General features: G+C 46.1%; 1 protein-coding gene across 1 annotated transcript in view; it reads left to right on the plus strand.

Annotated features, from left to right (window-relative positions):
• Nucleotides 1-3,673, plus strand: part of arhgap10 (Rho GTPase activating protein 10) — a 240,081-nt gene extending 236,408 nt beyond the window's left edge. Inside the window, exons 22-23 of the mRNA XM_078541232.1 lie at nucleotides 463-554; nucleotides 2,645-3,673. Of these exons, the coding sequence (XP_078397358.1) occupies nucleotides 463-554; nucleotides 2,645-2,733 (181 nt within the window). The 3' untranslated portion in view covers nucleotides 2,734-3,673. The remainder of the gene's footprint in view (nucleotides 1-462; nucleotides 555-2,644) is intronic.
• Nucleotides 3,674-12,432: the final 8,759 nt, after the last annotated feature.

Consider the following 12,432-nt stretch of genomic DNA (forward strand, 5'->3'; position numbering starts at 1 on the left):
GTAACTCTGTCGCATGAGCAAGGACATGTTATTAATTAAGTTTTAAAATTTTTATTTTATTTTTATTTGCTTTGGGAAACCTCATCCCGCCCGTGGATGAAGTTCCTTAAAAAGTGCACAGACCGCTTGGCCTTTTTGCCTGCCCACCAGCCACAAGGTTGGACGGGTAGTGAAAAATTTCATTTAATTGATAATTTAATAGCCTTAACAGGCCTTTTCATTGTTGGCTGGCCAACTCCGGCGCGTGCCCACCGAACGAAACAACTGCATGTTGACGTCAGGATGCACGGTTGCCCGCCAAACTAAAGATTTTGCCCCCGGTTTTTAGATATATTGTACTCTGAATCTGTTTTAGATTGTTTATGCAGCAACCACAATTGCTATTTTATTTGCTATTTAATAGTTCACAAAATAACGTTGCTAGAATTGTTTGCAGCGAGGTAATGACTCCATTTTTTTTAGGGTCCCAAACCATAAAGCCAAGGCTGTTTACTCATGTGAAGCAGAGCATTACTCAGAGTTATCCTTCAAAGTGGGAGCAATATTTGAAAATGGTGAGTGTAACCAGAGATGTTAGATAATTTTCCCCTGCTGTGAAATGTATTGTACTCCTTACTTCATAGAAACATAGTTACCCCAAACTATTTGCTAAACTGCAAACATCCTCCACTCAATATAGGAGTTAGGCCTATATTGATTTCTACCAAGGAACCACATATTTGCATATTACTGAAAAAAGAGACATGCAGATTTGCAAGAAAACCAAACCACAAAGGGAACAATAACTTCTACTACATGAGAAGGTGCTGATTTTTTGGCAAGTGGATTCTGATTGGTAGATGTGCTGCTACGGAGAATGCACCAGAGAACAATTAACTGCCAAGCTTTTGTTTAAATTCCAACAACTCTGATAGGTCAAGGCATTATCATGGGTAATGAACCAGGGAATGGCTGACCCCCAAACCTTTGTTTAGTTGAAAAAGGTGCAATGTGTGGACATGTTCTTTCTGTCTGCAAAGGACAGGGCCCTGTGTGTGAATATATGTATCTTCTAGCACGCGTAAATGAGCCGAACTGGCTGTTTATGTAATTCCTAGCACAATTGGGATTGTTTAGTAAGTGTTGTCCAATTGCAGAATCACATAAGACCATAAGATGCAGGAGTAGAAGTAGGTGAGGCTGGATAGAAGGCCAGTGATAGGTGGAGGCAAAGGAGAGGTTGCAAAAGATGTCATAAACAAAAGGTCAAAGGGGTGTTGATGTTGGTGATACTGGCTAAAGGAGGTGCTAATGGTGACACTTGCTCATCCTGCTTTCTACTCTTAATGTCACCTCAGAAATGTTCTGGTTGACTTGCCAGTTAATAATAAACAATGGCCGTTAGAGCACCGTCTCCCATATTCAGTGGTAAATATCTTGGTCAATCCACTAATGGAGCTTGCAATGTAGTGCAAAATACTTTTTGCAGTAAGATCTCGATGCCTTTCATGTTCTAGACCATTTCTAGCATTTGGTTAAACTTGCCTTAAGGCCCAGTTGTATTCAGATTCACATTGCAGCTGTTTTGATCTTTTGCAACAAATTTTTGTTCAGTTCATTAGGTAATCAATTGTTATCTAGTTTTATGAAAGTGATTAAGGAATTGTGCTCGGAAAGACCACCTTTGGTTTTGAATTGGGATCTTTTAATCTTTTAAAAGTTAACATTTCCACCATTTGAACCCCTTGAATGTGTCATCCTCAGTTTCTTTGGGAATCTAAGCTTGTAGATTCAGCATATGCAGTTAGTGAACTGGAAGTCCTTTTTGTTGCCGCCTGTTTGGAATTCTGAGTGAGAATTGCTCACAACACACTCCAAAAAGAAATTGCTGCTCAGTTTCACTTAGACCAAGAATCACCCTTTTGTTATTTGATCTCAAGTGAAGCATTCTTTTCTCTGCTTACATGCTCACAGAACTATGTTGCCGTGTCTCTTGTAGGAAGCAATTTAGGAAGTCTCGATGATTATTTGTTTCCTATGGTACAAAAGCCCAAAGCAAAAAGATGACCGACCAGTGATTGCTACATAGATGATAGCATTCCTTCTGCATCGTTACCTTTTTTTTGTTTGTTCTTAGGATGTGTGCATCACTGGCAAAGTTAACTTTTATTGCCCATCCCCAATTGCTCTTGAGAAGTGGTGATGAACCTTTTGATCCACTACAGTCTTTGTGATATGGGTACACCCACAGTGCTCTTAGGGAGGGACTTATAGGATTTTGGTCCAGTGATGTCGAAGGAACAGTGATATAGTTCCAAATCAGGATTGTGTAACTTAGAAGTGAACTTGCAAGTGATTGTGTTCCCATGCGCCTGCTGCCATTGCCCTTCTAAGCAGTGGAAGTTGTGGGTTTGGAAGGTACTGTCGAAGGAGTCTTAGCAAGTTTGCAGGAAAGAAGCTGAAGAGGCAGTTAAAGTTCATTCTATCAGTTCTATGATTTGGTGCACTCTCTTGTGTGGACTCTTCTTTGACAATGTAAGAAGAGAGATTATATGCATGTTGTGTATTGGTATAGATGCTTATTATAAAAAGGGATGGTTGCTATGTCTAATTGATTTTGCCACTTAAATTAAACTTCTTTTTCTTTATTTTCTTCATTCCCTAGTTCACTCTTCACGGGAACCTGGTTGGCTAGAAGGAACCCTCAATGGCAAAACAGGACTTATTCCAGAAAATTATGTTGAATTCCTGTAGCACTGAGCCTTTGAAATTTCTAGAAAATACTATTCATGGTATCCATGGTCGTTCTTGACAAGACCGAATTATCATTCGTTCTACCTTAACTTCACGACTGAGATTTCTCAATTGGAATCAAGGGGAATATTGATTTCTATAACTAACACACAACTAACCTCTGGTATCTGTAAACTTGTGTGCTTTTTAAAATTAAATATAGCCTGAAGTGCTACTGTCACTTCTTCATGCCATTTTAATTATTACAAGCTTTTATCATAGGATTCAACAGGTTGGTGCAGTATTAGCAAGTTTTATTGGAATAACCTGAAACAACACTTGCTAGCTTTGTGGACTTAATTTTTTCTATCTACTTTGACTTCACAGTGTGATTCTATGAATCCCCTTATCTTCACTATGCCTTTGAAGCAAATTAATAAAAGGGTCACAATAAAAGATTGGGGGGGGATTGTTTCTATGCAGTTTTGCTTATTCATTGCTGATCATGTCAAATGATTAGATGTTTCAGTTTTAAGAAACATTAGAAATGCTTTTTTTTAAAAAAAATCTTGTGCATTTGTGCAACATTTGATGTAATTTGGTGCATTTTAGCCTTCAATATCAAATAACAGGCCTGATGACTGCAGTGGACTTCCATTTTTACACTGTTAATGAATATTGCAATAGGGTTTTCATCAATACATGAATAATTTGCAAATTCCATTCAGTTTTTAAGAACAGATATTTACAAACTCTTCGGTTGCTATATATTTGTATTCATTTTAACTATACAACTGTTATTTCCAGTTTAATGATTTATTATACTTATGAAAACTGTCATAACTTTAATCGTAATGTGTGCACAAATGTGGTCAACAATGTCACAAACCTAAAGCCTTCCAATATCTGCAGAACATGATCCTGTAACTACATTTGAAAATAAAGATCACTGTCAGTAATAGTTTCAAGATTTTATTATTAATTTGATTGAAGCACATGATTCTGAACATTTAACTTGATTTTAAGTATTCACTGAAGTGTTCTTGTTAAATTATTTCAAATTCAATCTTGTTTTTACAATAGTTAAATTGGGTCACTTCCAGTTTGACATGATTTATATAAGTGATTTTTGAATTTCACATTTTCTAATGCTCATTTATTTTTGCATTATTTTAAAATTCTGCAAATCATTCAGATTTGGGCACAATAACTTTCCTAACATTATTCATCAAGACTGTAGATCACTTGATTTGATATAAAAAATTGAGCAATATGTTAGTTGCTCTCAGCTATGGAGACTATGCCATTTGCCTTGATGCTCTAGGATTAAGAAAATGAAAATTAACCAGGATTCCTGCTCCTAATAGCTATCCTATGGAAGTTAGGCCAAGTCAAGATCAAAAATAGCCATCATGTTCCTGCAGTTATAATCTTATAATCTGCATTTATAATCTAGACTCCCAAGTGAAGAATGATCACTTAAAAACGTACCAAAGGCTGACAGGCATCTATAGAACCATAAAAACAAAAAGCTAAAAGCTACTGCGGATGCTGGAAATCCAAAACAAAAACAGAATTACCTGGAAAAACTCAGCAAGTCTGGCAGCATCGGCGGAGAAGAAATCAGTTAACGTTTCGAGCCTTCATGGCCCTTCGGCAGAACTGCAGCATAGTTTCAACAAGGGAGAAATATAAATTGGTTTAAGGTGGGTGGCGGGGGGGGGGGGGGTGGGTGGAAGAGACACATTGAGGGTGTGGTGTGAGCAGATAATCAAAAGATGTCACAGACAAAAGGGTCAAAGAGGTGTTGAAGGTGGTGGTCTTTGTCTGAGAAAAGTGCTAATTAAGAATGGAAAACGATATTCAAAGTACAGCTCTAGTGGGGGTGGGGTGGAAAGACTAAAGGTTTTAGTTTTAGATTTAAAAATAATGGAAATAGGTGGGGAAAGAAGAATCTATATAAATTATTGAAAAAAAAGCGGGTGGGGGGGGAAAAGAAACGGGGTGGGGATGGGGGGAGGGGGAGTTTAAGATCTAAAGTTGTTGAATTCAATATTCAGCCCGGAGGGCTGTAAAGTGCCTAGTCGGAAGATGAGGTGCTGTTCCTCCAGTTTGCGTTGGGCTTCACTGGAACAATGCAGCAAGCCAAGGACAGACATGTTGGCAAGAGAACAGGGTGGAGTGTTAAAATGGCAAGCGACAGGGAGGTTTGGGTCTTTCTTGCGGACAGACCGCAGGTGTTCCGCAAAACAGTCGCCCAGTTTGCGTTTGGTCTCTCCAATGTAGAGGAGACCGCATTGGGAGCAACGAATGCAGTAGACTAAGTTAGGGGAAATGCAAGTGAAATGCTGCTTCACTTGAAAGGAGTGTTTGGGCCCTTGGACGGTGAGGAGAGAGGAAGTGAAGGGGCAGGTGTTGCATCTTCTGCGTGGGCATGGGGAGGTGCCATAAGTGGGGGTTGAGGAGTAGGGGGTGTTGGAGGAGTGGACCAGGGTGTCCCGGAGGGAACGATCCCTACGGAATGCCGTCAAGGGGGGTGAAGGGAAGATGTGTTTGGTGGTGGCATCATGCTGGAGTTGGCGGAAATGGCGGAGGATGATCCTTTGAATGCGGAGGCTGGTGGGGTGATAAGTGAGGACAAGGGGGACCCTATCATGTTTCTGGGAAGGAGGAGAAGTCGTGAGGGCGGATGCGCGGGATATGGGCCGGACACGGTTGAGGGCCCTGTCAACGACCGTGGATGGAAAACCTCAGTTAAGGAAGAAGGAGGACATGTCAGAGGAGCTGTTTTTGAAGGTAGCGTCGTCAGAACAGATGCGACGGAGGCGAAGGAACTGAGAGAATGGGATGGAGTCTTTACAGGAAGCGGGGTGTGAGGAGCTGTAGTCGAGGTAGCTGTGGGAGTCGGTAGGCTTGTAATGGATATTGGTGGACAGTCTATCATCAGAAATTGAGACAGAGAGGTCAAGGAAGGGAAGAGAAGTGTCAGAGATGGACCATGTGAAGATGATGGAGGGGTGGAAATTGGAAGCAAAATTAATAAATTTTTCCAGGTCCCGACAAGAGCATGAAGCAGCACCGAAGTAATCATCGATGTACCGGAGAAAGAGTTGTGGGAGGGGGCCGGAGTAGGACTGGAACAAGGAATGTTCCACATACCCCATAAAGAGACAGGCATAGCTGGGGCCCATGCGGGTACCCATAGCCACACCTTTTATTTGGAGGAAGTGAGAGGAGTTAAAGGAGAAATTGTTCAGTGTGAGAACAAGTTCAGCCAGACGGAGGAGAGTAGTGGTGGATGGGGATTGTTGGGGCCTCTGTTCAAGGAAGAAGCTAAGGGCCCTCAGACCATCCTGGTGGGGGATGGAGGTGTAGAGGGATTGGACATCCATGGTGAAGAGGAAGCGGTTGGGGCCAGGGAACTGGAAATTGTTGATGTGACGTAAGGTGTCAGAGGAATCACGGATGTAGGTGGGAAGGGACTGGACAAGGGGAGAGAGAAGGGAGTCAAGATAACGAGAAATGAGTTCCGTGGGGCAGGAACAGGCTGACACGATCGGTCTGCCAGGACAGTTCTGTTTGTGGATTTTGGGTAGGAGGTAGAAGCGGGCCGTCCGAGGTTGGGCGACTATCAAGTTGGAAGCTGTGGGAGGAAGATCTCCAGAGGAGATGAGGTCAGTGACAGTCCTGGAAACAATGGCTTGATGTTCTGTGGTGGGGTCATGGTCCAGGGAAAGGTAGGAGGAAACGTCTGCGAACTGTCCTGGCAGACCGATCGTGTCAGCCTGTTCCTGCCCCACGGAACTCATTTCTCGTTATCTTGACTCCCTTCTCTCTCCCCTTGTCCAGTCCCTTCCCACCTACATCCGTGATTCCTCTGACACCTTACGTCACATCAACAATTTCCAGGTCCCTGGCCCCAACCGCTTCCTCTTCACCATGGATGTCCAATCCCTCTACACCTCCATCCCCCACCAGGATGGTCTGAGGGCCCTTAGCTTCTTCCTTGAACAGAGGCCCCAACAATCCCCATCCACCACTACTCTCCTCCGTCTGGCTGAACTTGTTCTCACGCTGAACAATTTCTCCTTTAACTCCTCTCACTTCCTCCAAATAAAAGGTGTGGCTATGGGTACCCGCATGGGCCCCAGCTATGCCTGTCTCTTTATGGGGTATGTGGAACATTCCTTGTTCCAGTCCTACTCCGGCCCCCTCCCACAACTCTTTCTCTGGTACATCAATGATTACTTCGGTGCTGCTTCATGCTCTCGTCGGGACCTGGAAAAATTTATTAATTTTGCTTCCAATCTCCACCCCTCCATCATCTTCACATGGTCCATCTCTGACACTTCTCTTCCCTTCCTTGACCTCTGTCTCAATTTCTGATGATAGACTGTCCACCAATATCCATTACAAGCCTACCGACTCCCACAGCTACCTCGACTACAGCTCCTCACACCCCGCTTCCTGTAAAGACTCCATCCCATTCTCTCAGTTCCTTCGCCTCCGTCGCATCTGTTCTGACGACGCTACCTTCAAAAACAGCTCCTCTGACATGTCCTCCTTCTTCCTTAACTGAGGTTTTCCATCCACGGTCGTTGACAGGGCCCTCAACCGTGTCCGGCCCATATCCCGCGCATCCTCCCTCATGCCTTCTCCTCCTTCCCAGAAACATGATAGGGTCCCCCTTGTCCTCACTTATCACCCCACCAGCCTCCGCATTCAAAGGATCATCCTCCGCCATTTCCGCCAACTCCAGCATGATGCCACCACCAAACACATCTTCCCTTCACCCCCCTTGACGGCATTCCGTAGGGATCGTTCCCTCCGGGACACCCTGGTCCACTCCTCCATCACCCCCTACTCCTCAACCCCCACTTATGGCACCTCCCCATGCCCACGCAGAAGATGCAACACCTGCCCCTTCACTTCCTCTCTCCTCACCGTCCAAGGGCCCAAACACTCCTTTCAAGTGAAGCAGCATTTCACTTGCATTTCCCCTAACTTAGTCTACTGCATTCGTTGCTCCCAATGCGGTCTCCTCTACATTGGAGAGACCAAACGCAAACTGGGCGACCGTTTTGCGGAACACCTGCGGTCTGTCCGCAAGAAAGACCCAAACCTCCCTGTCGCTTGCCATTTTAACACTCCACCCTGTTCTCTTGCCAACATGTCTGTCCTTGGCTTGCTGCATTGTTCCAGTGAAGCCCAACGCAAACTGGAGGAACAGCACCTCATCTTCCGACTAGGCACTTTACAGCCCTCCGGGCTGAATATTGAATTCAACAACTTTAGATCTTAAACTCCCCCTCCCCCCATCCCCACCCCGTTTCTTTTCCCCCCCCCCACCCGCTTTTTTTTCAATAATTTATATAGATTCTTCTTTCCCCACCTATTTCCATTATTTTTAAATCTAAAACTAAAACCTTTAGTCTTTCCACCCCACCCCCACTAGAGCTGTACTTTGAATATCCTGTTTTCCATTCTTAATTAGCACTTTTCTCAGACAAAGACCACCACCTTCAACACCTCTTTGACCCTTTTGTCTGTGACATCTTTTGATTATCTGCTCACACCACACCCTCAATGTGTCTCTCCCCCCCCCCACCCACCTTAATCCAATTTATATTTCTCCCTTGTTGAAACTATGCTGCAGTTCTGCCGAAGGGCCATGAAGGCTCGAAACGTTAACTGATTTCTTCTCCGCCGATGCTGCCAGACTTGCTGAGTTTTTCTAGGTAATTCTGTTTTTGTTATCTATAGAACCATAACAGCCCAAAGAGAAAAGAAAATGGGTAGGGAAAAAATGAACTTGCCTGCTGGCAAGTTATAAATCAATTTATAATCTATGTCACTCTTGGTAAAATTCATGTGATGCTAAATACAGCTGGGAGGAAGCAGAATATGAGGCAGCAGCCAACAAATTACAAAAGGACATAGACAATATTTTCAGTTGGTTTGAAATACAAATAAATATCATTTGCACATTGTACGAAAAATAAGGTACGTTAGTAAGCGGTGTTGAACTATCTGAAGAAGAGGCTGAAATCAATCCAGAAGTGATAATAGATTCTACACTGTCTAGTCCTTGCAAAGCAGCAATAAATAAGGCAAATGGAATGTTAAGCTACGTTATCATTTCTAAAGTTTTAGGTCTGACACAACGTTAATTTGTAATTCTAAAGCATGGTTAGTGTAGGAAAGTGTCCCAGGGTACTTCACAAGTGTAATCGGACAAAGATTGAAACTGACCCAAAGAAGGAAATATTAGGGGAGAAGACTAACAACTTGGCCAAAGAAATAGGTTTTAAGGAGAGCCTTTAAAGGGTGAGAGGTGAAGAGGAGAATTTGAAGTAGGGGATTCTAAAACTTGGGGCCTAGACAGTTGATCACACCATTGTGCCTAAGGTCTATTGGGTTGTAATTAAACACGGGTGGAATTTTCCGTGCCCGCTAGCGTCGGACATGTTCGGTGGCGTGAGCAGACAATATGGCAAGAAGGCCAAAGATCAATTTTAAGACGTTGTGAAATCAGTTTGCGATCGTCCGCTCAGCCCGTCAATGACGGGCCGCGTTTCCTGCCATCGGATGTCAGGAACCTCATTGTAATATATCTGCATATCATTATAAGGCCAACCCACTGGAATCATTCCCCCACGCCAGGTCATACGAGCGCCGATGTGTTTCACACAGCATATATAAGGCGTGCACTTGGCAGGCTGCACTTCAAGGGGAATTCGGAGGTGAGTGCACAGTAACATTGGGGTTCGTGAGGGTTGACTGCTGGACTTCAGGTTGAGCTGCATTTCGGGGGGTGGGTGGCAAGGGCTGATCTGCGGTTAAGGCGACTTTGGGTGCAGGGGGAAGGCAAGTGCTGCCCAGTGATTGAAGGTAGTGAACAAGCACGAATGGGATGGTGGGAAGAGAAGCGGCCACGCATTAGGGAAACCTTGGAAATAATGACCAGTCCTCTGCAGCTGAGACAATTCATGCGTGGAGTCAGCCCTCTAGTTTATCTGCCCACTCAAGCAATGCAGCGGCATCAAAGTGCCACCAAGTGCTCCAAAGCTTTTCACCCCTTGGGCACAGACTCCAAACTACTGGGTGTTTTAGTGGACTGCAGAACAGTTGGACGACTGGGCACATTGTACAATCTCCTTGCTAAAGCTGACCATGGAACAGTCACTGGTGGGGGCGCTCACAGCCCCTTGCGATGCCGTCATCCCAGTTTGGACCAGTCTCCCCATGGTTCAAGCTAACAATGCAGCCTTGCAGTGTGGGTTAGGAGAATGCCTGAGCTGAGAGCACAGCATGCAGTCCAGTGGGTGAAGCTGCTGCCAATTGGTCAGGTGGAGTGGGGCGGAGGAGGGTGGGGTTTCAGGCTGCCATGCAGCACAGTAATCTCTCCCATCCAACTGGCGGCCAGCACTCTCTGGAATGTGCTAAGGGGCCTTCAGACTTAACCAAGGGAGGTTCTTAGAACACCCAAGCTAATCCACACATCCCCCTCTTTCATCCTGCAGCAGAAGTACATCAGGAGCATGGAGCCTGGTGAACTAGCTGTATGCCTCGTGGCGTACAGAGAATGAAGATGACAGAGAAGAGAGCAGCAGAGGTGCCTGGCTGGACAGAGGGAGGAGCAACGCCCTCAGGAAGAAGGAGCAGCTGGGGCTCCTGCACACACCGCTGAAGAGCCATAGCGAGCTGTCGCTGGTCGGTGCCTAGCTAGATCCAGGGTCTATAGTCGCCGCCTTTCGTTCCTGCAGGTGATCGTGAACCAGTCTCACTGAAGACTGCGCATGTCTATTGAACTGATTGGTCACATCTGCCAGCTGCTGCAGGATTTGGCACCACGGGGACATGGAGAGCATCCAGTGCCATTGCCCACAAATGTATCCATTATATCACGGATGCTATCATTGTGAGGGCACACAACTTTGTGCATTTCACCTGGGACCAGGACAGCCACAATGCAAGAGCGATTGGATTTGCCCAGATCTCGGGTTTCCCACAGGTGCAGAGTGCTATTGACTGCACTCACATGGCGCTCAGATATCCATGGCAACAAGCAGGCAACTATGTCAACCACAAGGGCTTCCACTCGCTGAATGTGCAGCTGGTGTGCGACCACCACAAACACATCCTGCAGGCCTACACTCAGTTTCCAGGGAGTGTCAACGACTCCTACGTTCCCAGTCGGTTATAGATTTCTGCCGTCTTCCAGGGGCCACAGAAGTGCAGGGGTGACTCCTCGGGACAGGGGCTACCTACAGAGGATGTGGCTGATGATACCCGTGCACTGGCCTCAGACTGCAGCAGAGCGAAGGTATTATGAAGCTCATGCTGCAACTTACACCTTGGTGGAGCAAACCATGGATGCTGAAAATGAGGTTCCGGTGCCTGGACTGGTCTGGTGGAGCCCTGCAATATAGTCCACAGAGGCTGTCACACATCGTCGTCTCCTGTTGCTCCCTTTACCACCTGTTGCTGCAATGGGGAGACGAGCTGGCTGAGGAGGAGATGCAGGAGCTGCACGAGTCCTCCGAAGAGGAGGACGTCGACAGGGATGAGGTGAGGAGGTCCTTGAAGGCGGCAATGAGGCTCTTGCACTGGCCAGATGAGGCAGGTACACTTGAGAGGCCCTCATAGCTGCTAGATTTGTGGAGGATGATGACGACATGCCCCATAGATCCTCACATTGCATTTGTGAACTTTTGACTCCAGTCTGGCTGATGGCAGCGCACATACCCTCTGTGATAATGCTCTGTCATGGAGATGCAGTGGAGGCCCTATTGGTCACTTGGTTCCAGGAGGATGATGACAACATGCAGTGAGGACACTCCATAGATCCTCACATAGTCGCTGAGAATGTCTGGCTGAGGACAGCTCGCTTGAGCTCTGTGATCAGGGTCATATCACAGACACATGTGCGAATGACCCTGGGAATGGCCAGAAAAGCAGCCGGAGTGGTGAGTCTGGGGGAGTAACAATCGGTGAGGCACCTGGGGCGTGTGAGGAGACAGGCGACTGCGCTGGAGTGAGATAGAGTCAGAGAACCTGGCCATGGTTTCTCCTGAAAGATCCAGGAACTTACAACTTCCATTGTCTCCAGTGAACCAAGAGAGAATCCTTCAGGCCTGTGACTTTTCATCCACCATCTTGAGGACCGGAAGCAGGAATCAATACCTGGTAGTTACTGCCCGGAGGGACGCAGCATGGGCCAACAGCAAGACCACGAGGCCACCACTGCTCTTTTAGAGTCCCAGGGAGAGAGGTCCTGTGGGAAGGAGAAAAGAGGACAGTAGGAGTATGTGTCTGTGTGTCCTAGGCCCACACAGCAGACACTGGTCTCCAGCCGTCTCAGACGCCCTTGCCACTGCACCAAGGCCTTAATCTGTCAAGCCCATGTGGTAGCTGGCATGCCAAGACCACCCCATGTTAAAATAATTCACGCACAGGCGTCTTCCACCCCCCAACCCCCTTAAAATGAAGTTCAGGACCTGGAATGGACCCTCGTTGACAACCCCAACAGTGACAAACTGGAATGACGTACTACTACCATTGCCCAGGAACTCAGACATTTCGACATTGACAACGCCGCCCTAAAGTGAGAACCCGTGGGCAGGGGAAGGCCAGCTCAAGGAACAAGGTGGCAGTAACATCGCCTTTGGAAAGGTAAACCAGTAGAAGATCGCCACCTCTGTGGGGTTGGCTTTGCCA

The sequence above is a fragment of the Cetorhinus maximus genome, chromosome 1 (genome assembly GCF_964194155.1).
Source record: "Cetorhinus maximus chromosome 1, sCetMax3.hap1.1, whole genome shotgun sequence".
In the NCBI taxonomy this organism is placed as follows: Eukaryota; Metazoa; Chordata; class Chondrichthyes; order Lamniformes; family Cetorhinidae; genus Cetorhinus; species Cetorhinus maximus.